Source organism: Daphnia pulicaria, chromosome 11 (assembly GCF_021234035.1).
Source record: "Daphnia pulicaria isolate SC F1-1A chromosome 11, SC_F0-13Bv2, whole genome shotgun sequence".
Lineage (NCBI taxonomy): Eukaryota > Metazoa > Arthropoda > Branchiopoda > Diplostraca > Daphniidae > Daphnia > Daphnia pulicaria.
In genome coordinates, this window is record NC_060923.1 from 3,381,778 (window position 1) to 3,405,688 (window position 23,911).

At 40.5% G+C, this 23,911-nt stretch overlaps 4 protein-coding genes and 1 long non-coding RNA gene across 9 annotated transcripts; 2 read left to right on the top strand and 3 right to left on the bottom strand.

The window, feature by feature from the left end:
- Positions 1-536: 536 nt before the first annotated feature.
- Positions 537-2,216, top strand: LOC124315821. The gene is made up of 3 exons (XR_006911716.1): positions 537-1,037; positions 1,143-1,282; positions 2,006-2,216. It is a non-coding gene; the product is annotated as an uncharacterized LOC124315821 (long non-coding RNA).
- A 2,148-nt stretch (positions 2,217-4,364) lies between these two features.
- Positions 4,365-10,363, bottom strand: LOC124315348. 3 transcript variants are annotated; one of them, XR_006911489.1, is made up of 12 exons: positions 9,440-10,363; positions 8,868-9,341; positions 8,733-8,804; positions 8,580-8,669; positions 7,597-8,520; positions 7,053-7,529; positions 6,905-6,976; positions 6,737-6,826; positions 5,148-6,676; positions 5,019-5,090; positions 4,854-4,943; positions 4,365-4,783 (listed from the first exon to the last, which is right to left on the bottom strand). XR_006911489.1 is itself a non-coding variant. In XM_046780979.1 (11 exons), the coding sequence occupies exons 8-11, from the start codon at positions 6,177-6,179 to the stop codon at positions 4,700-4,702; spliced, it is 1,278 nt and encodes a 425-aa protein (XP_046636935.1). In that variant the 5' UTR covers positions 6,180-6,826; positions 6,905-6,976; positions 7,053-7,529; positions 7,597-8,520; positions 8,580-8,669; positions 8,733-8,804; positions 8,868-9,341; positions 9,440-10,363; the 3' UTR covers positions 4,365-4,699. The 3 variants fall into 3 exon arrangements, 2 of the variants coding, with proteins under 2 accessions (XP_046636935.1, XP_046636934.1); XM_046780979.1 differs by having other exon boundaries at positions 5,148-6,826; XM_046780978.1 differs by having other exon boundaries at positions 5,148-6,826; positions 6,905-7,529.
- Positions 10,364-10,467: 104 nt separating this feature from the next.
- On the top strand, positions 10,468-12,589 carry LOC124315468 (protein-lysine N-methyltransferase EEF2KMT-like). Of its 2 annotated transcripts, none has more exons than XM_046781168.1 (7): positions 10,468-10,645; positions 10,750-10,926; positions 10,988-11,173; positions 11,260-11,560; positions 11,636-11,785; positions 11,871-12,031; positions 12,092-12,589. In XM_046781168.1, exons 1-6 carry the CDS (start codon positions 10,583-10,585, stop codon positions 11,975-11,977), a joined length of 984 nt encoding a protein of 327 aa, XP_046637124.1. In that variant the 5' UTR covers positions 10,468-10,582; the 3' UTR covers positions 11,978-12,031; positions 12,092-12,589. The 2 variants fall into 2 exon arrangements, with proteins under 2 accessions (XP_046637124.1, XP_046637123.1); XM_046781167.1 differs by having other exon boundaries at positions 11,871-12,027.
- Positions 12,590-14,241: 1,652 nt separating this feature from the next.
- On the bottom strand, positions 14,242-17,091 carry LOC124315258 (chromobox protein homolog 2-like). The gene is made up of 4 exons (XM_046780806.1): positions 16,957-17,091; positions 16,786-16,829; positions 16,657-16,719; positions 14,242-16,408 (listed from the first exon to the last, which is right to left on the bottom strand). Exons 1-4 carry the CDS (start codon positions 17,023-17,025, stop codon positions 14,995-14,997), a joined length of 1,590 nt encoding a protein of 529 aa, XP_046636762.1. The 5' UTR covers positions 17,026-17,091; the 3' UTR covers positions 14,242-14,994.
- An 89-nt stretch (positions 17,092-17,180) lies between these two features.
- LOC124315222 (probable aminoacyl tRNA synthase complex-interacting multifunctional protein 2) lies at positions 17,181-23,732 on the bottom strand. Of its 2 annotated transcripts, XM_046780748.1 has the most exons (7): positions 23,447-23,732; positions 23,258-23,383; positions 23,065-23,190; positions 22,817-22,999; positions 22,277-22,514; positions 21,819-22,210; positions 17,181-21,711 (listed from the first exon to the last, which is right to left on the bottom strand). In XM_046780748.1, exons 1-7 carry the CDS (start codon positions 23,603-23,605, stop codon positions 21,178-21,180), a joined length of 1,758 nt encoding a protein of 585 aa, XP_046636704.1. In that variant the 5' UTR covers positions 23,606-23,732; the 3' UTR covers positions 17,181-21,177. The 2 variants fall into 2 exon arrangements, with proteins under 2 accessions (XP_046636704.1, XP_046636705.1); XM_046780749.1 differs by lacking the exons at positions 22,817-22,999; positions 23,065-23,190 and having other exon boundaries at positions 23,447-23,729.
- Positions 23,733-23,911: the final 179 nt, after the last annotated feature.

The following is a 23,911-nucleotide window of genomic DNA, read 5'->3' on the forward strand; positions in this document are numbered from 1 at the left end:
GCCGTTCAAGAAGTTTGACTCTTCAACAACAACAACATTAACAACAACAAAAACAATAACAGCAGCAAAGAAAGTCCAAGTCTAGGTGATGTTTGCTTTGGCAAATTTGAAATAAAACAAATTTTTTAGAGAGGGAAAAAGAAAAGGATTAAAAAAAAAGAGGCAAGCGGGTTCACCAACACCAAAAGTAGCAGCCATAACCAGCAGCCATGAACCCATACCCCAATTACCCCATCTCGCGGCTCTCATGGGAAATTGTCTACCTGAGTTTTGACTTTTGAGTTAGCAAGGTAACGAACAAAGGGCTTTTTTGTGAAATTTTGCTTTCATAAAAAAAATCAAAAGTTTGACATCAAAGCAAAATTTTAAAAAACCTTAGACAAAAGTCAGAATCAGAAACCCTTTATCGGCTCTGCCTTTATGTAATTTACTGAGCTTCGTAAAACGGCAACACTGCTTCCCTGCCCTCACGCTCACGGAAATTCGTCTGCTCTCTGCAGTACAAAACTGCAAAAGTTGTGGCTGATAAGCAAATTGCAAAGTTTCGATAATTGAATTATTTGATTGTTTTGCCAAATGAGTCCTTCCATTTTTTTCTCGATTGCTTAACCAGTTTACCTGTGTCCCGTTACTCCCTGATGTGTTCCAAGCAAAACAGTAACATAAAGGAAATGTTTGGAACAGCCCCATGTGCCCAGATGACATTGTGACATTGTTGCGGGTCATGGACGTTCAGGCCCCCACATCAACACCGACCTATGTTAACTGCCAGACACAATGTTTGCCTAAGATAAGAAGAATTCCAATCTCCCAAAAGTTAAAATGGATAACTTTTAATTTTTTCCATTCAACATCTCCTACAGCCAATCTCTTAAAATGTGAACCACAGGAATATGGATTAAGACTTCAACAACTCGTGATTATGTGTTTGAGTCGAGCCCACATCAAATTACCTGTTGCTTCAGCATCACGAGCTATACCATCTAAAGCAGGTGACTCCCATAATACAGTTGACAAACATCAAACAAGCCTATAAGGTACTTAAAATTGAACTGCCTTTTGAACTGCCTTTTTATCATCAGATAACATCAATAATTTGTTATATTTAGCCTGCAACTCTAATTCATTTTATTTGTGCTTAGATTAAAGAAAGTTGTGGATACCAGCCGCCAAACAAAGTGTCTTTTCTACAGACGACCCGGGCCCGGTGTCCTCTCGATCCTGGTTGTTACATCTACCCTGTTGTTTTCTTTACTCTTCTACCACATGGGCAAAGTTCCAGGTAATAAGGAAAACAATTTTTTAACACCAGCAAACCAAAAGCTCGACGGGTAAAGGTGCATGGTTTTTCTGTTTTCCCTGGCGAGAAATCTTTTCAGCGAAGGATAAGAGACTTATTGGGTGTTATTTTAACGGGCACTGAAGTCGCACTGTCTAAGTGAAAAGATGATAAAAAAAAGTAGGTGGTAGATATTTGTTGCTGTTTTATAACAAAGCGACGGCGATTTGTGTCTTTGGCGTTAATTCAGTTCTTCCACAGCCTCCGCTTCTTTCGGCTTCTTTACCTTAGATTATCGGCGTCTTACCTTAAATGTTAGACAGACAGGTTTGCGGCAATTCCAGTTACAGTAACTGTAATGATCTTGACCAGTTACGGTACAGTAAACAACCGACCTTCTTCTTGTGTGTGAGAATGGATAAACTGGCGTCCTCCTGTTGCTTTTTCCTGTGTTGTTTCGTCTTTTCCGCTATTGACGCGAATGTTTCTAAGAATAGAATTAGGATAAAGTCTTCATCTTACTGTTGAATATTGATAACAAGCATTTGTCGATATGTGGTTAAACAGTGAGATGGATGTTCAGAATTTTTCTTTTTCCAAACTCAACGATGACATTCTAATTGCGTCCTATAGGCTATCGTGAAGAGGATCTGTATTGTTTAAATTCGTTTTCTCATTTCTGTGTCGATTTTACTAAAATGTTTTATTTTTATATATTTATGGTAGATTGGCTTGAGGATCAAATCGAATGCAACTTACAAACCACGCCGACGTCAAAACCGCAAATCGGATTCTTTGCCGTCTACAATCGCAGTGATCAGGTTAGGTAAGTCATCGTTTACTTACTTTTCCATGTAACTTTCGCTCTACCATCAATGCGATTGCGATAGGGTGTTCGTTAAAATCAGAATTCTTTATTATTTGCCTCTTATCATTCGCTTCCTCACTTGATCGCGTCTTTGGTATTCAAATTTAAGGACTTTTTCCGATTTTTTGGGGTTCGTGAAGATGACTTGTTATCGAAACTCTTACTTTTGCTCAAATGAGGCTTGTTTTGCTCAATTTATTTAATGGGAAGTCATTTTGAATCAGCCTATTGAAGTAGAAGTTGGAAATTAATGGCCGCGAGATGGAATGGAAGAACTCTCGGCGGTTTCGCCATCTACGGAGAGGCATTTGAGTAAAAAGTTACATCGTTGGTTGCGTACAGTTAGACGAATGTAATTCTCAGCACCGGTGAATAAGCAATAAAGCGATGGAATATTTGCGTCAAATCGATCCATGGCGTCCTTTTTGTTGTTCCATAATTAACAAACCTTTCGATCGTTATCGATGTTATAATTTCGCCAGCACACATAACATTAGTCCAATGTGACCCCAAATGTTTTGGTAGGCATAGCAACGCGAACGTCAGCAGTCTGTGACGCCAGTGTAGTTCCACAAATAGTATCAGACATCTATTTTCGCTTGATACAGATTTTCGTATGGAACATTTTCCGAGTCTTAGTAAGATTATAGATTCTTTTCGGACGCTTGAAATTGGCAGAGAATAAAGAAATAAGTTAAAGTTGTTCCAATCAGCTGTCGAAATACAAAAAAAAAAAAAAAAAATGGTTTGAAAAGTCTCCATAAAATACGTAGGTGTTTTTTTTTGTTAAAATTTACCTGCGGAAAGAGTCTCTTACTAATGTTGAAGTAACCGCTGGCGCTAATTTGTGGAATCGACCGTACCACGTCCAAAAAAACAAATTCCATCTGTCAAGGAATAAGATTAGTTTTTTTTTTAACGGGATATATTGCAGTGTGTCTGGGTACGAAATGTTGATACCTCCAGTTGAAATTTCTGAAATTGTTCGTCACATGTTAACCTTAAGAGTTCTTGGTGAAAGTCTTTGGCCTGATGTAAGATAACAAATAAAAAACAATTAGATTTATATAGCGAACTCAAGTTAGAATTGACCATTAACCTTGCAACGGATGCGATCTGCGGAAAAAAACAACTGAGTTGCATGAATAAGGGAAAAAGATAAAAATGCAAAATCATTAATGTTGATTTCAATGGAAAATAAATAGAAGCTTGAATTAATATTGGCAACAAAAACAAAGGCTGTGGATAGAAGCAGCATCCAGCCGAAACAGTGGTTGATGGCGTCGACACTTTCACAGACTGCGATGTATTTGCGCTTTACAGTTTGTAGGAATAGGCTTAGATCTCGATCGTTGGCTAGTTCGATTTGAAAGAGTTTGATTTGCTTCTGGATCAACTCGAAGGCCAGAGAAGATGCGTAGCAGTGTATGGTGTATGCAACTAAGGCCGTCGCTGGATAAATAACCGATAGGGTTGACATGAAGGTGATAAATATGCGGCGAGGGGAAGCCCCTTGGCTTGCCTGCTGAATCAGATTGACAACGGCTAATCCCAAAATCTATGTCAAAAACCCCAAAATTAAATTGTGAGCTTGATAGTTATTCAGAATTCACGATATTCGAATTAGGGTACCATAAGGATGGCGTAAATCACTGAAAATGAAGACATTTGACGGATTCGAACGTAATTTTCCTCGGTGAAGATAATTTGAAATTGCTGGAAAGTTTTTTTGAGCCTGTTCCATCGTAGGCGGATGAGAGTCAACAACATGAAATGAATTCCGACTCCGTAGATAGCGAAGTTCATAAAATCAAAAATCCAGTTCCACTTGGCGGTGACTGTGTCGTAAATGATTTCGCCGCTTTCTTGATTATTGACTTGCTTCCATTCGTAGAGCACGAAATGTAAAATGTCACACTGGCTGATTGCGTGGGACGAAAAACAGACGCCCCCGTAAACGTACATCCACCATCGATGACGTCGGTAATTCCCGTCCGGCAAATCAACGCCTAGAATCCGAATCCATAAAATTAATGGACGGATACTCCATTCCCAGCATTCAGCAGTTGGCAAAGTCTGCCGGTCTTTTGTCTGGTCTTTAGGTGAACTTACTTGGGTGGCCATTACTGTTTGACTAAAAAAGCATGGGCGTCATTTTCAGGAAGTGACACATTCCTATTTGTATTTCTTTTGTTTTTCTCCGGTCCCAAGGCCATCGATTAAGTTGAGTAATTGAATCAATATTTTGGTGAAGTGTTGGTTCGCCAAAATATAATTGTTTATCGATCCGCAATATTCTGTAGAGTCATTAGTATCCATCAAATTTTAATTCGATATCGGGACTTCGGGAGCCATACATTTAAAAAAGTGTGTTCATCAAGACACCAGTACAAATAGAATGGAATTACCGTGGGAGAAATAAAATTATGTGATACAAATCAAGGAAATTGAATGAATAGATTCGTGTCTTGAATAGCTTTTCTAGCGAAAATAATTGCGTTGATTGCGATGATAACTTAGGTAAGATGATTAATATGTTACTTTTAATATGATTAATCATCTTCAGGATTAAGTTTCTTTTCGGAAGCCTTAAACTGGTGTAGAATGAAAAAGTAAGTTAGAGTCGTTCCAATCACCTGTCCCAATAACATAAACTGCGTTAGAAAATTGAGTGAAGCACTTCTTTCTATAAATTAACAAATTTACTTGAGGGAAAAGCCTTTTGTTCACTTTGAAGTAATCCTTGGCGCTGATTTGTGGAATCGTTTCCACCATATCCGCTATAAGAAATTCCACCTGCCAAAGTGACAATAAGAATAGAGCTGATTTTGTGGCAATATTGAGCTGGATGCATCCGGATGCCTATTGTACCTCCAATTCGTATCCCTTTAACGGCTCATCAGCACATTTCAGCCTCATCAGTTCTTTGATCATGTTTTCAGCCTACGAAAAACAACAATTATTTCATCGTTATGCGTATCTGCTTAAAAGGGAAACTACCTTGCTGGAAATGTGATCTGCAGCAAAACAAATGAGAGGCAGATGAACGAGAGCAAATGCTAGAAACGAAATATCCGCTACGGTCGTGTGATCCGGTAGGCCAAACACTGCGCAGCTTGCGTTGATAACAACCACAAAGAAAAAAGTCATAGAGAAAAGCAGCATCCAGCCAAAAGTGTGATTGATGGAATCAACCGTATCGCAAGCAATGATGTGTTTTTGTTTGAAAACACTCAACAAGAGGCTGACATCATGATTTCGACCGTTGATTAGCTCAATTTCATAGCGCTTTATTTCCTTCCGAATCCCCTCGAAGGCCAGAGACGACGCGTAGCAGTGGATAGCAAATATTACTATGGCTGTCAACGGATAAGTTATTGATAGGACTGCCGTCATTTTGATAAAGACGCCGTGAGAAACTGAAGTTCCGGACGGCAAGGCGTAATCCGTTGAAGCAGCAAGCAGTAAAGAAATCTGTATGGAACAAAATCGTATTGCTGAAATGAAATGATTGACTTCCCATATCGTTCTTACCAGCACGATAACGTAAATGACGCCGCAATAGGAAATTTTGCGTATTCCAATGTAATTTTCTTCCGTGAAAATGGCGTTCAAACGTTGAAAAATTTCCATCGTATCGATCCATTGGAAACGGATGACAGTGAGCAGCACCAGGTGAATTCCAACTCCATGAATAGTGTAATTTGTAAAATCAATAATCCAGTTCCAGTTTGCGGTTGTTGTGCCAAAGCCTAGGTCGTCGGTTTGGTATAGAAAAACTTGTAACCCCGTATTAAATAGATAGCGTAGAATATTAATCTGGCAAGAGGCATGGAGCAAAAAGCAAAAGGCCCTGTAAACGGAAATGTGCCATCGGTTGCGTTGGGTGGATGGAGTTGAAGTGTCCGGAAGATCCACGCCAATGATGCGGAGCCAGATAATCAAAGGGCGAATACTCCATGCCCAACACGTAGTTGCAGGTTGTTGGATTATTGGTATCTCTTCTGAAAACCAACTTACTCGGATGGCCATCACAGTTCGACTAATATTACCACTAAATAACACTTTTAAAAGCTTACACCAATCAAATTGCACTTTAAGTCAGCTAGCTTTTTGTGTTGACTCGTACTGAAAAAAGCAATCGAGTAATTGACTTCCATAGCTGTCATCAGTTCATCAGTAGGAATGAAAAAGTAATTAGGTCATGTCCATAACTTTTTTAATTATCGTATAGCTGTTATAGTTATTTCAATAAGCGAAGTTCACATGCGTAATAAGGGCGCGTTCATTTTATTTGACAGTTTTATCGAAAGTTTCATTTGCCTTATGGCCTTATGTAACATTCTTTTCGTACAGAATAGGACAGACTAACTACTGCATGACAACTATTGTTGAAACTTGCGTAAGAATAATCACGACCTCCTGTCAAAATGATCAAGTGCATTGAGTCAAGAAACAGGACACACTTTCTTTTCGGATTCTTCGAACTGGCAAAGAATAAAAAAATAAGTTGCTGTTGTTCCAATCACCTGTTAAATGAAAACACACTTTTTTTTAGAAGTGTTATTGAACGGTAAAATATTCATTGCCTGCGGGATTAGTCTCTTATTGACGTTGAAGCAACCGTTGGCGCTGATTTGCGGTATTTCATGCAACATGTCCGATATAAGGTATTCCATCTATCAAAAACTAAAAGTAGTTAAAATTTGAACCGAAAGCGGAACACCGCCACATCCGGAAGCTAAATGCTAAATTACCTCTATTTGATATTCCTTGTTCGAGATTTTATCACATTTGTACCTCAACAGATCTCCGATCATTTCTTCTGCCTGAAAAATAGCGCAACAATTTGATTTAATTCTAAGATGTCTTATTTAAATTTGATAATGTCTTTGCATGTAGTACGTTATTGGTAATGTGATCTGCGACGAAACAGATGAGAGTCAAGTGAACTAGGGCAAATAATAAAAACACCAAATCCCCTGCAGTTATCTGCTTATCCAAAGAGAAAACGACGTAGCTTGCATTAATGATAGCCACGAAGAAAAAGATCGTAGACAGGAGCAGCATCCAGCCAAAAGTGCGGTTGATTCCATCGACAGTGTCAGAGGCCAATATGAATCGATTTTTCAAAGTAAGCAATAAAATCCTGACGTCGCGACCTCGACCGTTCCTTAGCTGAATTGCACAGCGCTTGATTTTTGTGCGAATTAATGCGTATGCAACAGACGATGCGTAGCAGTGGACAGCAAATAGAACGATAGTTGTCAAGGGGTAAATGATTGATAAGGTTGAAGTAATAGTGATAAAGATGCTGTGAATAGATGAAGACCCTGCAGCCAAGTGGTAGTCCGTTACTGAGGCAGCGACAAGTCCGGAAATCTATTTCAAATGGAATATTCGCAATCGACACGAGTCACAAAAAACTTTTTCGATGAAACCTCCTTACCATTAAAATGACGTAAGCTACGCCAAACAAAGACAGTCTGCGTATTCGAATATAATTTGCATCGGGAAATTCCTCTAGCAAACGCTGTAAAATATTCAATAGATCCTTCCATTGTGCCTGTACAACAGTCACCAATATGACGTGAACTCCGATTCCGTGGGCGACGTAATTGATGAAATCAATAGTCCAGTTCCAGGCAGCAGTCGTCGTGACAAATAGCAGCCCGTACGATTGTTCGAGCGAGACGTGTACAGTCTGTGTACTATACAAGTAGTATATGCTGTTGATTTCACTGGATATGTGCAGCAGAAAACAAAAGATTCCATAGGCAACTGTCAGTCGTTGATGTGGATCTGATGATGGATAAACATCTGAGAGATACACACCTAGAATACGTGCCCAAATGATTAAAGGACGAATACTCCATGCCCAGCCAATAATTTGATGTTCGGGCCTCTCTTCTGAAAATGAACTTGTGCGGGTAGACATAACGGTTTTACTAACAAAAGCTCATCATCATACGATGTTACATAAAGGGTCACTTTGCCATGTCTTTTGCGGTCTTTTGTTATTTTCACTTTAAAAAAATTGAATTCTTTTTCAACAAGTGTTGAGTAATTTAATGGATCAGTTTATTATGTTTCCATCAAATTACTCCGCGTATCCCCAGTATTATGCCGTGTGAGTGTTTGCTTGTGTCAAGTTGACAAATATAATAATAGAAGTTCTTGTTCAAATGTCACCGGGTTCTTTTAGAAATCACTTAACCGGCTTATGCTATTTCTCCAGGACTATACACAAAGTTTTCTGGTTCAATTTAAACTATCAGGCGTGTTTGGCTTAATTTTCAGTCAGGGTCACATTCTTTTCTGACGCTTCAAATTGGAAGAGAATAAAGAAATAAGTCAGCGATGTCCCAATCACCTGCAAACAAATATCTAGTTTAAAACGTGAAAAATTGTAAACTAATTGGATACGACGACCTGGGGCAAAAGCTTCTTACTGACATTAAAGCAACCGTTAGCGCTGATTTTTGGAACTGTTAGTGCCATCTCCGAAATAAGAAAATTCATCTGAAAATTAGAAAGATAATTACTAATCTTATTGTAATAAGATATGAGAATAATTATACAAACCAGCTGCATTTGAGATCCGTTCAACGTTTCATAGGACTGAAGACGGAAGAGTTCTTTGATGGCGTCTTCGGCCTTTAGAAAAGAAATAAAAGAATCCACCGTGAACTCACCATAAAAATTCAAATGCGTTTCTACCTTTATCTGGACGCGATCCGCCGTGAAGCACACACAAATTAGATGAATGACAGTAAAAGTAGTAAAAGCTACGTCTGGCATGGAAATAATGTTGTCCAGTCCAAACAAATAAAAGCTCGAGTTAATAACGGCCAAATAGAAAAAAGTTATTGATAGCAGGAGAATCCATCCGAAACAATGGTTGATGCTGTCAACTGTTTTACAAGCCAGAATGTGTCGCTGTTTGAAGGCAAGAATTAAAAGACGGACATCCTGATCTCGGCCGTTCATTAGCTGAATTTCATTACGGTGGATTTCAGACTGGACTGACTCGAATAGGAGAGACGACACATAGCAGTGGATAGAGAATACAACCAAAGCTGTCAAAGGATAAATGATTGAAACGGTGGACATGAAGCTTATGAAAATGCGATGTCCACTTGTAGTCCCCGCAGCCAGGTGGTGTCCCAAAGAAACAGAGATAAGTCCTAAAATCTGGGTCAAATGTTCAATATTGGGCAGTAAAATCGTCTTTAAAGCAAACAAATGCGGCACGGAACAATTTCTCATCCATCCATAAAAGAAATACATACCAACAAAATAACATAAGCAACGCCGTAGGTAGCTACTTTTCGAATTCGAATGTATCTTTCATCAGAGAACATATCCTCTGAGCTACGAAAGGTTTCCATTAAATTGATCCACCGCTTCCGGATGACAGTCAACATTAGCACATGAGTTCCAATTCCATGAACGGCGTAATTGATAAAATCAATAATGGAATTCCAGGTAGCGGTTGATGTTTCATAATTTAATCCGCCGCTTCGCTCGAGAGAACCCATCTTCAGTTTACCTTGCAAGTAATACAAAATATCAATCTGGCCAGCCAAATGACACAAGAGGCAGAAACCGCCATAAGCAATAATCAGCCAGTGATGATGTTTGGCGGATGAATTCGATATATCTGATAAGTTTACACCTAGAATTCTGGTCCAAATGATCAACGGAAAAATACTCCAAGCCCAGCATTTAGTTTGCTGAACTTGTGACTCATCTAAGGACAAACTTACTCGGATGGCCATTGCGGTAAGACTATAGTGTTTGGCTGCCTTTGCTGTGTTATATGGGTATTGTCAATCTGTTAATTGTCATTCAAAGTAATATCGATTAATAAAGAGTATATTAAGATTAATGGAAGATAAATTGACACATGCATCAGTTGAATTGGAAAAGATAAAATTTTGTCTTTTTAATAATGAACAGTGTTATTGATTTGACGCCAACGAATGTTCTGATGTTCATAAAATTACTCGTAGATCGATCGGTGGTTTGATCAAGCATTTTATTGGCGTATAGCGTCGGCTATTTAAAGAAAGACGGAAACCATTTAAAAATAGCTTTATAGTATACCCTCTAATGCAATTTGAAGGTGAGACGACTTGGATGGAAACTGTGGTACATTTTTTGGGCAATGAACCCGGAAGGTTCTCAACGAACTGCGTCCGCGTTAATAGAATAGTGCAAAAGGACACGAAAATATCGTGCACTGTGTTCATTTTTGAGCGGTAGATGTCGTCGTTTGAAAAAGCAGACGGCATTTTTGAAAAAAAAAAAAAAAAATCCTTTCGAAAAAAAAGAAACTCATCAAATGTCAAATACTGACATTTAAGTTTTAGCAGCAGTGAGCAGTTACGTCTACTTTCTACCCAGTTTCCGGAATATTTATTTTTGCAGAAATGTTTGACCAATTTACCAAGAGTTTCTTAGCTAGAATCCCAGTGTCAAAGCTAGATTGGAAGGTATTATCAAATCCACATGTGGTTGGCTTGCGGCTTCTTATTTCATTGCTTCAGCTCTATAACGATACTTGCCGAATATCAAATAACTATTAGTCCTTAACCAGTTTATCGAGGAGACTTTGAATCAGAGCTCCGAGTTAGGTCGAGTCAATGGAAATGAAGATGAAATGTTCCTCTGCCAAGAAAGTATCCTCAACGCTACAGTGCATCACCCACTTAACTTGAAATACCCGCTGCCAGATGTTTATATTCACACCTTCCTGAAATGTTTGATTAATATGGTATAACAAAAATTTTATAATCCTCTATTGTATTATATCTAAATTATCTTATGTTAAACAGGTGGAAAGATTTCACTGTGAAATTCACAGTAACATTTTGGAAAAGTACACCAATCTTATCTGCAAAAACCTGTCTACTGTAGAAGCTGGGCATAGGTCGTTTATGATTGATGAAAGTACGAGTATCAGCCTGAGAGAAAACATCAGCATAATTTCAGATGGGACAACAGGGCTTTGCACATGGCAGGTAATAAAATTCATACATTTGGTTTTATGATAACAGCGTCTTCACGTACTGTTTTCTTTTTTTTTTCCTTTTTTTATTTTATTCAGGCGGCATTCCATTTGGCCGAATGGTGCATTGCCAACCGCCAGAGAATTACCGGAATGACGGTCGTTGAACTTGGCTCCGGGGCGGGACTTGTCGGTCTTACGTGTTACAAAACATGTAAACCTGGATACATAACCATGACTGATTTTCACCCCAAAGTGATGGAGACACTTCGCTACAATCTTGAAAACAATCAGCTAATCGAAAACAGCAGTCCACCTATCGACATCCAGCCGTTGGATTGGATGGAGTTTCACACAAAAAGCGAAAGTAGTTTACAAGCTGATTTGGTCTTAGCCTCGGGTGACTATTTGAAAAAACTTCGATTCTAATGATTAAAACGATTTGTAATTGACGTTTTGCGTGTCGCGTTTCCAGATGTTGTTTTTGACGTCGAGTTGATTCCCGCCCTTGTGGGTACTCTATCCAAATTGCTTCATCCGCGAGACAATCAGTTGCTACCCTCTGCCATCGTCGCCTGTACGGAGCGCAACCAAGAAACCCTCAATCGTTTCTTGTACGAACTCGGTAATGTATTGGGAATCCCGTTTCATTTCGACTCAAGTTTAGTCACGATTTCGATCTCATTTCTCATCTTTTTTTCTCTTTTCAGCTCAGCAAAATCTCACGTATGGGCACTTGGAGCACGCTCCGTCGATTTTCGCCTGCGAACGGAATTATCCAGTTAGAATTTATGAAATACAGTCCATCAAATGCTGAAAATGTTTTCGTTTGTCATTCGACCGTAGGACAGGAAGTTGGCCATCAGGGTAGGTACCAACAAAAACACGATGGCAAAGTTGACAACTGTGAAAGTAACGGGCCCTCCTTTAGGAAATGTGTCGTCTTCACCGTTGCCAAGAAAAGAGAAAAAAGAAGTTGTTGTTGGTGATGGCCGAAAGTGCAGGTCGTATCGTGAGCTGATGGCCAAAAAAAAAAAAAAAAAGAACTGATGAATTAATGAGGTGAAAGTGTGCCGGCATACTTGCGTTGTAGATAGAGCCTACGTGTTATTATGACACACTAGCGCCGTCGAGCGCGCAAAAACCCATCAGGTATGGTTGCTGGCATTTTGCCCCTCTTTGCTTTATAGTTTCTTTGTCCACCATTTTATTTTTTGCCAGCATAGAAAGAAAAAGAAAAGAGATAGACAGACAGAAAAAAAATAATACTGTTGGAAGACTTTTCCTTGGGCTCTTTTCTGCAACGCTCTCCACTCTCTTATGTCTTTAATGCTAATTGTAGGTATATAACGTTGAGAGCCAGCCAGCCAGCGCTTTCTATTTTCGCCTTATTGTTGCTGTGTGTGTTTATATATATTGTTCAGTTCGATTTCTGTTTTTCAGGGTTTATGTGTGTACGTTCTAATCTTGTCGACGACGACGAGACACCGCCTTCCCTTTTTTTTTTTATTCTTCTATTATTTAAGGGGATGTGACGTCAGAGCCTAGGCGAGCACACACACAAAAACTGCTTTTCGCTTAAATTATTTCAATCTTGCAAGATCAATGAAACGCAGGGAGCAGATGGCTGGCTGTAACAACGCTTTTAAAAGGAGGGGAATGACACACACACGGCGAGAAAACAAACGTGAAACAGCCATCTGGTTTTTTGGTTAGATAGATCAGCTATAATTCGGGCAGGGCTAAAATGGCGACACGGTGCCAATATAACAATCAAGAAGAAAACGGTGAAGGGGAAATTTATGTTATATATATCTGGGAGATGTAGAAGAAGAAGAAAAAAGGGTCGTTCTCTTTGTGTCACTTCTGTGACCCCCATCTTGTGTGTACATGATTATACAGACAAGGAAGAAGAAGAAGAAGGTTACTCTATAAGAAAAGGATGGTAGCACCCCAGCAGGAACCCCCTCTCTCTCACTGGAAGCTTTTTTCCCTATTATGCCAACTGCACAGGGGATCTTTGTGTGTTGACTGTGTCTACACACACACACACAAGTCCTACCAATATTCACAGCTGCTGCCGCAAAACATTTTTTTTTTTTCTTTCTTCCATCTCGGATTTCTGAACTGGGCGCGTGCCCCCGATTCAGCACCTCCCAGATCTTTTCTAAAGACACGAGAAACGGATGTCTGATGGAAAATTCAAATGAGAACAAGATCTCGCCGGAAGTTTTGGGTGTGTGTGTACTTGTTGTTAATAATCAAGTAGAAGAATCTAATTTTTTTTGTTCCTTCTTATTTTATAACTGTAGAGACGCATAAAGATGTGTCCTATGAATAGGCAAACAAAAGAAGAAGACAGATGGTAAGCTAGGGCTCCTCTTCCCCCCCTGGAAAAGAAACTCACCTATATTTTAAACGGCCCTTTTCGAGCCCCCCATCTGACCCCCTCCCTTTCTGGGGCTTCTTATCCATCTCCATTTCCCTAGAAAGAAAGGTGGTCGGAATTGACTGGAACATATCTAATAATTAGATCGCCTGACTCTCCGTTTTTAATAGGCGTGTTGAAACTGTAACAAGGAAAGAAACAGAAAAAAAAAAATGTAGACTAAAAAAAGATAAAAAATTTTATAGAAATAGTTGGGTTTTTATTAGGGGGTAAAGTTGATTCGATCCGGGTGTAGTTGATTTACGGTCTAATGCGTTTGTCAATCAAATAAAAGTGACAAACCCCGGAGCTGCATCGTCCTTTCATACCTGCTGCTGTACATGCTTTTCTTTTGATGCTGGAACAAAATATTTTTGGGGGAAAACAAAAATTAAAATGGGGGGCTCTTTGACGTTTACAAGTTGATCAAAAAATGTTGTTCTCCCTTATCATATAAACGTAATCATGTGAACATAAAAATAAAAAAATGCTTCCTTATTTTGTAATAATATTCCTGCCCTTTTTTTATTATTCTTCCAGTGTTTCTTTGCAGACCCAATCACAAGAAATCGTGGTTATTTCACAATAGCCAACAGATACACATACGTAAGAAAATGCTTAAGAGAGCGAAAAAAGACACATTTTGTTTCTGCCTTTGTACAAATTTGACTTTATTCACCCTCCTCGAGAAGAAGAAAAAATATTTCATTATGAGAAATTTATATAGCTGGGTAAGAGGAGGAAAAAACTAAACATAAGATCCAATTTTTGGTGGAGGGAAAAAGGACAAAAAGTGAGAAAAAAAAAATTAATTTAAAATGTAACACAGCCTTCAAACACAAGACACAAAAACGGAGGTGGGAAAGAAAAAACAGCGGGATATTTTAAGGTCAAGCGCACAGGAAAGAAGAACAAAAATCCTCCAGTTGGGATCAATTTCATGAGAGGTTGATACAAAAAGAAAAATATAGACTATATGTATATAAATGTACACATACAAATTTACGCGCTCATATCCAAATCAATGCCCCGATTTTGGCAATTTGTTCGAAAAAAAAAAATTAATTAAAATTTCCTTTTTGTTTGCCTTGTTGTTGGTCAATGCAATTTTACAAAATTAATTTAAAAAAAAATATGGAAAAATCTACAAGTATACCGGAACAACACGGTTTGCAAAAGAAAATTTGTGTGGGGATTCATGATTCAACAGTCATTGTTTGCTTCCTTCATTTTCTTTAGTAACTCAACGGATATTTTCAATAACCATAATTAGGAGAAAAACATACTAAATCGCAAAAGAAAAAAAATTAATTTGTAAATCAATATTGGAATCTCACAATTTTTTTTCAGTTACGTCGTAACACACAACTCGCGATTCAAAATAAGGAGAGATTGTAAATTTCTTTTTATTTACCGTCAGCCTCTGCAGAGTCGGTGGTGTTGCCATTTTCTGCACTGCTACTGGCAGCGCCGTTTGGCCGATGACGGAAAAACCCCGACACTGTTTTGCATTCACGAATGGTGACGGTCATCATGTTGACCGTGACGTCCGTAATGAAGATCTGGTCGACCAAAGGATTCTTGCGATGCCAATAGTCCAAACTGGGTGTCAGGAGGTGATCGGTCGAAGAAGGAGCTGAAGTCAATTTGCGACCGTTTGGTCCGTGTCCGTTCAGATTGACATTCTCCTGATCCGATAAACTTCCACCCGTGTTGTTCTGTTCAGATCGTTTGGAGGAATTGAGACTTCCACTGCTACTGGGCGGATGTGCAGATTCGCCCGGCAGAGCAGGTGAAAGAACCGGTGCCGGTCTGGTAGGAGAACTGGATCTACTGGCTGGCGAACTGGGGGAATATTTATTGGCGCCACGTTGCAATGACAAGAGGGCTATTTTAGCCGATTGTTCATCTTGCGACAGTGATCGCTGTGGCGTGGGTTGTTGTGGAGATGAGTTATTGTGTTGTTGTTGATTCGATCTCTCCCGCCAGTCTAATCCTGGGCGAGCCACTGCTTCTCCATTGGGTGACAAAGAAATGGACAGTGTGACGTGAGGCTCTTTGGTAATTGTAGTGGGGTTTCCTACGACGGCAGTCAGCGTGGTGGTGGTTGTTGCTGCTGCTGGATCTGTAGGTGGAGATGGACGTGTAGGTGTAGTGGGTGCCAATCGAGGAACTTTGGCTGTAGGAGACAGTGGACTGCTGCCGTTGTGTCCACTGGGGCTTCGCGGACTTCTCGACCGGTCCAGTGACGTGGTGGAGATGGTGACACCGACTCGGCCGTTGTCACTAAGCACCTCAGCTTTTCTCTTAGTGCCAGCAGAGTCCTTCTCTTTATCCTTATCCTTTTCTTTCTCTTTTTCCTTCTCCTTGTCCTTCTTCTTCTCTTTGGCCAAATCAGATTTGTTGTTTTTCGAGTCGTTCGACGAGGTTTGCGACGCACTGATGGACCGGTCAGCTCTGAATGCCGAAGCGATTTTAGGACCAGCAGCTGTGGCTGCCGCTCGACAACTCGGAGGAGATGACAACGGTTTTTCTATCACTTTTTTCTCAGGTTCTTTAGCTGTGATAGGTTGTGGTGGAGCTGGAGCAGGAGGAGCAGTAGTAGTAACGGGTTCCTTTTCAGTTTCTTCGTCGCTACTACTGCTGCTGCTAGAACTGCTGCTCGAGCCGGATTCACCGTCGTCTGAATCGCCTTCTGATGACGACGATGTACTCAGCCGCCTATCACGTGTCGACCTCCCACCACTGCTCGATTGCGGCTGTAGTTGATCAGTCTTTTTCTTTGGCCCTCTTTTGAAGGTGGCAGCTTCTCTTTCCCGTCTTGAAAGATAAAAAAGAAACAAAAAAGTTGAAATGATTGGATTGCTGTTAATGATACATTCACTTTGGGGAACTGTCACTTGCACTTCCTGCTCTCACATGTGACATTTGACAAGGACACAATGCCATTTATGTCAACTCTCTGATATTGTCGAGCATTTTTAAAACTGGTATGCGTCACAAAGTTGCATAACCAGAGTGACATCACCCAAAATAACATGCAGACACGTTGGAGAATCAAAACATACCTCTCGAAGGCTTCCAGTAGACGCCCATCAAGTATGTTTTCTTCAGGTTCCCATGTGTTGTGCCTGCAAACAATCGTGTGATTAGTATAATGTCAGGTTAATCAATCATGTCAAAACTGTAAGACTTACTTATTACTCCAGCCTTTCCACTTTACCAGGTACTCGGGGTGTCCCTGTTATCGAAAAGAAAGCAAAATAAACAAGACTGCCCACAACTGTGACAGCCATGCCAGAGTGAACCAGCATCGCTGACAGTCTCAACATTTGAAAGGAAAATTATGAGCCAAAAACTAAACTTGCCCTTCGACTTCTTTTTTTAAGAATGCGTTCGGCGGCGAACACCCTGTCTCCAACATTCGACAGCTCCATTTTGGAATCCAGTTTTGAGAAATGTTGTGGGGCGAATGATTGTTACAATAAAATCCGACCACGAATATGACGTCGAAGAAGAGGCGAGGCGAGCAAAATTCCTTATTAACACAAACAGGGGAGGGGTAATGACAGTTGTGTCTTTTTTGTCTCTCTGTCTCTTATCCACGGGTACGTTTTGTCTCTTTTTTTTCTTTTTACTTTTTTTTTCCCGAGACACAGAAAACACTAACGCACAACAAACACACAACAACAGATGCGCGACTTGCGTTACACTCAACTAGCCGGAGAGGGCGCTTGCGTTGGGCTTTTCCCCACCTCCCAACTGAACCCGGAGGCGTACTATCAAAAACTACAACCGAGTCTTCCTAATTTCATCCTCCGTACCAATCGATGCACAACCGACTGGAAAAAATGAAAGACATCAACTTTAATTGATTAATGGTTATGTATTTCAATTGGGTTTAGATTGGAAATAATTTAACTGTCGATTGTTCATGAAAAGAATGATAATCCTGTAATGATGTCGCGGAAAAGTAGTCTGTTGGTAAAATATCGTCGACGTGAGTGTACTCAACGGGAAACTTCTAGTTGCTTAAAGTTGCTTACGTCAAGGACCTTTCGCCCCCCTCCTCTCTCTTCTTATAACGTCAAACAATTAATTTCGATTGAATGTGGGGTAATTAAGCGACGGATTAAAACTTCCTAGCCAATAGCCAGCCGGGTGAAATTCGAACGATTTAGAAACTGTCACATACATGATTTTAACAAATGACGATAATAATTTCGAAACGATAGTTGGATAGCTAGAATAGTATAAGTTGCCAAGGTTATATTGTTATTTACATCAAATGTCACCGCGTTGTCTAGTCTCTAGTGAAATCCTCTTTTGATTTTCAAAACGGGATTCTCTCGTCTGGAAACGAAATAAAAATGTTGGAGGTCGCTTCTTCTTCTTCACGACTGAAACGTTTTTAATCTAATAAACAACAAGTCGGACTTTCAAAAAACATAAAAAGAAACATGTGGCAAGTTTTAAAAAAATAAATATGTTGTTTCTTTCTCTCTCTCTTCTTGTTACGAGGGCGGGTGCACGTGTCACGACGTGTTTCTCCGCTGTAGGTCAACGGTCTCCGGGACACAGGATATTATTTCCACATACACACAAGAGAACAACTCGAAAACCCTCAAAGCTGATAGTAGTTGATACACACAACACCGCGCCCAGAAAATTCATTGGTACATAACAGCAGGAGCAAAAGTTCAGTAGACAATCAAGACTATGTTGTTTGATTATCAACACGCTTACGTGTATATTATACATCTTATTTCTTTCTTTCTTGTCCAGGTTTTATTATCAGATAAAAGAAAAACCTGCTGCTCCGGGACTGGTCTCTGAAGGTGTACATACGTACAATTGGCAATCCATCGACCAAAAGGTTTTTCTTTCCATTGAATTTCGTTTGTTCCAATCTGTCAAAGACGCGTGCAATTTCAATAGAGGTGAAAGGCGACCTCGTTTTATCTGTTCTTTTTTTACGATTCACGTAATTGCGTCATAGGTAAAAAAGAACAGCAAGTACCACCTAAGCCTTTGTGTCGACCGAGCCCCGTTGAAAAAATAAAAAACTGTGCTGAATGCCAAATGCTGCTATCCAATATGGCCCACCTTTCTCTCTGTCGGCGCTCACCTGGATTATTCTCTACTTTCCATATATTCAATATAATAAGAACACATGCACGAACCACTCCGCCCGTCCCGTCCCGACTTGATCGATATCAGAAATGTTCCTGCAACAACAAGAGAGAAAACAATTCATATTTTTGTTCGATTTTTGTTTTATTCGTTGGAGGGGGGAAGAAGATCGATAAGATCGTCACGCCGGCTTTCACCTGCGAGACTTTTTAGACAGGTAAATATAATACTGTGGAAGATGAAAAATAACGAGTCATAAGCGGCTTCCCTAAAGGCCGTCTGAGAAGAAAAAGATGAAGGGACTAGAAACGACAAGAAACCCGTAGATGACGTCAGAGTAACAATGGGACCCAATCACGGGCTCAATTCATCATACAAAAAAAAACATTTCTTATAACAAACCAACCGGTCCCGTTCTTTTTCCTTAAATAACCTTTTCCTTGAAAATCTTGTATGTTACAAGCTCTCACGGAAAATAAAAAACCTTTCCTGGATATTTTTTTTCCGAATTCTCCTGGAATTTCTCGCGCCACAAAAAGAGGAGCAGATGATTTCACAAATTTTTTCGTTTCCCCCCTCTTTTACAAAAGATGGTTTGAACAAACGAGTGTGTGGCACGTATATTTCTGCTGGCCCTCCATGTCCACACACACAACAGACATTGGGGTGCTGATGATCTGATGATGGGCCGGTGGTTGTCGTCCCTTTACGTCTCTATATATCATCGGAAAACCAGATGGACTCTTGTATGTACACACGGTAGGCCTATGAAGAAAAGGGCAGGTGTGCCAATATCGTAGGGCTGCTGCTGCTGTGTCGATTGTCCTCGGCCAGGGGGATGAAAAAAAGGGAACCGTTGATGTATACATACCCTGGGCCCTTGGTGATATGGTTATAACGGTCGCACGAGCCCCAGTCAACAGCAATCCTCCCCTTACTATACATATTCTATCGCTCCGTTATTATGATTATGATGGGCTAAAGCTCTTTTTTTTTCTCCTAGATAATGCTGCGGGCCTTTTAAATGGTGAGCGGCGATTGATACACAGCAGCAGCAGGAAGAAGAAGAGATTTTCGATCTGTTATAAAACACCTCAAGGCTCCAGCCAGCTTCAATTACATTGTAGGTCGAGCAGTTCTACGAATTTAGATATTACCAAGGAAAAATTCGATTTGGTTGAGAATAAAGACAATAGAAGCGGACTGCAACAGAGTACTGCGAGCGATCTACTTTTTTTTTTTACTATACACGCTGAGTCGACCACCTGGACATGTGGCGGCAGATCAATCAGCAGGTGTTACAACCCTCGTAAATCTATTTCTTTTTTTCTTCTTTTTTTGGGTTGTTTGTAACCTCGAGCCTAAACAGCCGAGAAAACAAAATGGCTTCAATGTCTAAATACAATAAAAAGGGAAGCTTTAAAAAAGAAAAAAAGCATTTCCATTTTTGAATTCAATAGATTTAAAGTGCCCGCTCGCGCGTCAAGAGTCAAAACGACTGCTCTCTTTATGGACTAAGACTCTCTCTCAGTGTTCTCGACCGGCCATTCAACTAGCCTCAATAGGGCCATACCATCTGCCCTGTTTGACGTCGATCCCGAGTATAGCCCAGTCTATACCTGACTGTGAATAATATAATATAACCCAGCGGGCCAGGTAGTGGTAGCATCAAATGTGTATATAACACAGTCGAGGAACATCAAACATCCTAAAAAGAAGAATATGGGAGCACTACTATAAAGCTCGAAAAAAAGAAGCAACCTCAAACAAAAATGGTTCGCTATCATCACGCTGGTTGGGCTGCGCTTATTTGCTTGCCGCCAAGTGAGAGCCGTGAATTATGAACCGACGTGACTTGGTCGTAAAAAAGTTTTTTCTTTCGGGTGTTTGCGTGCAGCTCTATACGATACCAAGTAGTGTGTGTTATGTAAAGCCCAAAAGGAGAGAAACCTAACCGAGAATCTCGCCTGCATGCGCCTGACTGACCTACTCACTGGGCGATTTTTCGGGGAAAAAAGAAGAAGAAGAAAGATGGCAGCCAACGGTGTCAATGGCCCTGATCTCTTAAAAAGTATACATTAAAAAAAAGAGACACGGACGGCCTTCGTGAGAAGAGAGAGAGAGAAGCCCACCTACAAATTAGCTTAAATGAGATTTTTCATTCAAAACTCGCGCGCGCGTGATTTGGACGGCGTGAAAAATTGAACCAAGATTTAGAAAACTGATGGATGGCAGCGTAAACTAACTACGAAGAAATTTTTTAAATTTGTGTTACCTGGTGAAACCAATCAGGTAAAACTATAAGAAGTGGGCAAGAGAATGAGGTCAATTCCGGGAGGTGATGCTGGGTGTATTCATTACTGCACAGTTTGGTGTTGTGTCCTACGACACACGAGAGCGTCGCGGCGGCATCAATACATTTTTGCACACAACAGCAAAAGGAGCTTGGCGTATATTCAGAGTTGAATGATGACTGGCTCGTGTCCGGTTGCCTTGAGAAATATTTTGAATCCGGCGACGGTGATGCTAGTCGTGGCCTCGTTGGTCATTGGGTGAAAGTTCAAATAAGAATCTTGACCGTCGCTGTTCTTTTCGCTCCAAAGTTGGCCGTCCAAAACAAAAGTGACTCGATGCTCCTGGGCGTCGTTCAACAAGGCGAGAGGCGTCACCGATCCTTGCTGAACGCCTAGACTCGCTTCGAGCGTCTCGGCGTCAGCGAATCGGAGCTCTTTGGCGCCAATAACTTTGGAAATTTGGCCGAGTTGGACGGTGGCGTCGTGACGGGCGGTGATGAGGTACAATTTGCTCGTTTTCTTGTCCTTCACCAAAAGATTCTTGGCGTGAAAGCCGACTAAATGCGAAATATGCTCCATCATAGCTGCCACGGTAAAGACGGCCGGATGCTCGACGGTCCGAAAAGCGATGCCAAGTTCCAGTAGATATTTCTCCAAATTACTGCGCTTGCTGTCTGATGGCGACGTGGTAGCGTTCTGTTGACGTACAACAACAACATCCATAACATGACGCGTGTGCGAATACATATCACAATCATCAATTCCCGGAAGAAGTAAATTTGTTTTTCTCTTATTCAATTTACCGCCTTTTTGACGGTGGATCGGCAACGGTCCATCCAGGAGCGGATATTCGTGCCAATCTCCTTCTCCGTGCAAGAGTTCACCAACGCTGAATAGACTACAAAGTCTACTACTCCGACATGGCTGCCTTCGAGAGATTTATTGGTGGAGAGAGTTCTTTCCAGTAATTGCAACGCAGCCGCCCGATCTCGTTTCAATCCTCGTGCTCCCAGGGGCGCAGAGCATTCCGTCAGGTCGAGATAGTGGTCGATTTGAGCAGCCTTCAACGGTTGGCTTTCGTAATCCAATAACCCAGGCAACAGTCTAGCCAAATATCGGGCAATATTGGCTTCGCCTTTAATGGCTACACCCTGAGATGAGGGTGATACCATAAGGGAAGGCTCTTCGCCATCATCTAGATTTGTAATAGTCAAATTATATTAGACAACGAGCATTGATAAGGACAACAATGAAGACATACCTTTAATCCAGATTAGAGTTATCGCTACGTGAGCTTTGGATCGTTCTACACGTGAATCGGAGCATACGAAAGATTTAAGAGTATCATCCAGCAGTTTGTGTCCAGCAACCGTCGAATGGACGTGCGTCCTGGCGTAGACGGACATGCCGAGCATTTCCATTCGTTGCTTCAACAGCGGCAGTGAATGCGGAGGATTAGATGGGCTAGCTTGGATCACCAAATCTTGGAAGTTTCGAACCTTGAAAAGATAATTAATTGGCTGATGTTATTAAAACGTTATTGGGTTAGCTGCTGTTAGACATGCTAATATACAAACTGAAAACGGCGCACAGGCAAAAACAAGACAACTAAAAAACCTGATAAAAAGGATCAGGACTTATATTATTAATCCATGCTTACATCAAACGGTTATTTATGTGGGACCAGGATAATCTCACGCTGTTAGTCTGACTGGAATAATTGAGATGGAGTTAAAAAGAGATGCAATTTTGTCTCGAATTCGTTTAAAAAACTTTCGGATTCTAAACTCGATTTTTTTACCCCTGATCCTACAATATCTGTCTTCTCAGTACAGCACGGGAGCTGCGGAGTAATGGGCACCTTGCCATTATTGTTATTATTGTTCAGTGCATAACTGATGCTTTGAATCTCATCATTGAGTTCTCTGATACGCTCCAGCAAGGACCTTTGCTGCAGTTGTAGAACAGTGGTACTGGATATACTCTGGTGGAGGGAATAAATTAAGGCAATTGCCTCAAAACAGTCAAAAGCAGATTTCAATGAAAAACCTGAGGGTCATCCATCAGCGCCAATCTCGACTTGAGCTCAAAGAGTGAAGTCATGAGGGAAGAAATACGAAGAACCAGCAAATCCTGCTGGACTGCCAGTGTCTTGATAGTCAACGGTGGAGCCGGCTGCACCACAATAATCAATTTTTCCTAGTAAATGTAATAATGGCAGGAATGAAACAAAAATTCTTACCCCAGCATCTACGAAGGAAGACAATTCAGACGCTGAACCAGTTTTAATTGCAGCAAGTTCAGATTGAAGTCTCTGAAGTCTGGAAGTGATCTCTGTCCAACGTTTTTCCAGCTCTTCCACCTCGCACTGTAATTACAAAAATATAAAGAAAGATGACAAAACGAACTTGTTATTTTTGAATTTTTTTACGTTGTTGGAAGTTGCGTCATTCTGAGTGTTTTCCCCAGTCCCGTCATTATTGGCAGCAATATTGTGATTAAAATGGTCACTGATTTTTTTCATTTTATAGACACAACTCGGATGCGGAGTCTCCACTACCGACTTAAATAAAGGTTGCAGCTTGTACATCCTACCTACGTATATTCTATTTAAAATTTAAAGGAGGAAATGAGAAGACTGCGATTGAATAGCTTTGAGCCTTAGAAATGTGGTCTATTTTTATAATTTTTTTTAGATAGACCAATGTCGTCTGCTATTTGAACAGCGACGCCTGGCCGTGATTAGACAAACTACTAACAAACTCTTACTAAGCGTGGTGATACTAAATTAGCATAACAAAATACAAGAAAAAATGTTACATCTAAATAAGAATTTTTGAGAGTCCAACATCATTTTTATAGAAAGTTTGAATATTCTCTAAAGATCATCGATAAG

Excerpts from the sequence above, each read along its gene's own strand:
- LOC124315348 (XM_046780979.1), bottom strand. The coding sequence starts at position 6,179 with ATGGCCATCCGAGTAAGTTGGTTTTCAGAAGAGATACCAATAATCCAA. Across the intron at positions 4,944-5,018 it reads TAAAGGGATACGAATTGGAG|GTGGAATTTCTTATAGCGGA; the intron begins GTACAATAGGCA and ends TCACTTTGGCAG. Across the intron at positions 4,784-4,853 it reads ACAAAAGGCTTTTCCCTCAA|GTGATTGGAACGACTCTAAC; the intron begins GTAAATTTGTTA and ends TTATTGGGACAG.
- LOC124315468 (XM_046781168.1), top strand. The coding sequence starts at position 10,583 with ATGTTTGACCAATTTACCAAGAGTTTCTTAGCTAGAATCCCAGTGTCA. Across the intron at positions 10,927-10,987 it reads TGAAATGTTTGATTAATATG|GTGGAAAGATTTCACTGTGA; the intron begins GTATAACAAAAA and ends TATGTTAAACAG. Across the intron at positions 11,174-11,259 it reads CAGGGCTTTGCACATGGCAG|GCGGCATTCCATTTGGCCGA; the intron begins GTAATAAAATTC and ends TATTTTATTCAG.
- LOC124315258 (XM_046780806.1), bottom strand. The coding sequence starts at position 17,025 with ATGGAGCTGTCGAATGTTGGAGACAGGGTGTTCGCCGCCGAACGCATT. Across the intron at positions 16,830-16,956 it reads TTAAAAAAAGAAGTCGAAGG|GGACACCCCGAGTACCTGGT; the intron begins GCAAGTTTAGTT and ends TTTCGATAACAG. Across the intron at positions 16,720-16,785 it reads TGGAAAGGCTGGAGTAATAA|GCACAACACATGGGAACCTG; the intron begins GTAAGTCTTACA and ends GATTGTTTGCAG.
- LOC124315222 (XM_046780748.1), bottom strand. The coding sequence starts at position 23,605 with ATGTACAAGCTGCAACCTTTATTTAAGTCGGTAGTGGAGACTCCGCAT. Across the intron at positions 23,384-23,446 it reads ATGACGCAACTTCCAACAAC|TGCGAGGTGGAAGAGCTGGA; the intron begins GTAAAAAAATTC and ends TTGTAATTACAG. Across the intron at positions 22,211-22,276 it reads AACTCTAATCTGGATTAAAG|ATGATGGCGAAGAGCCTTCC; the intron begins GTATGTCTTCAT and ends TTACAAATCTAG.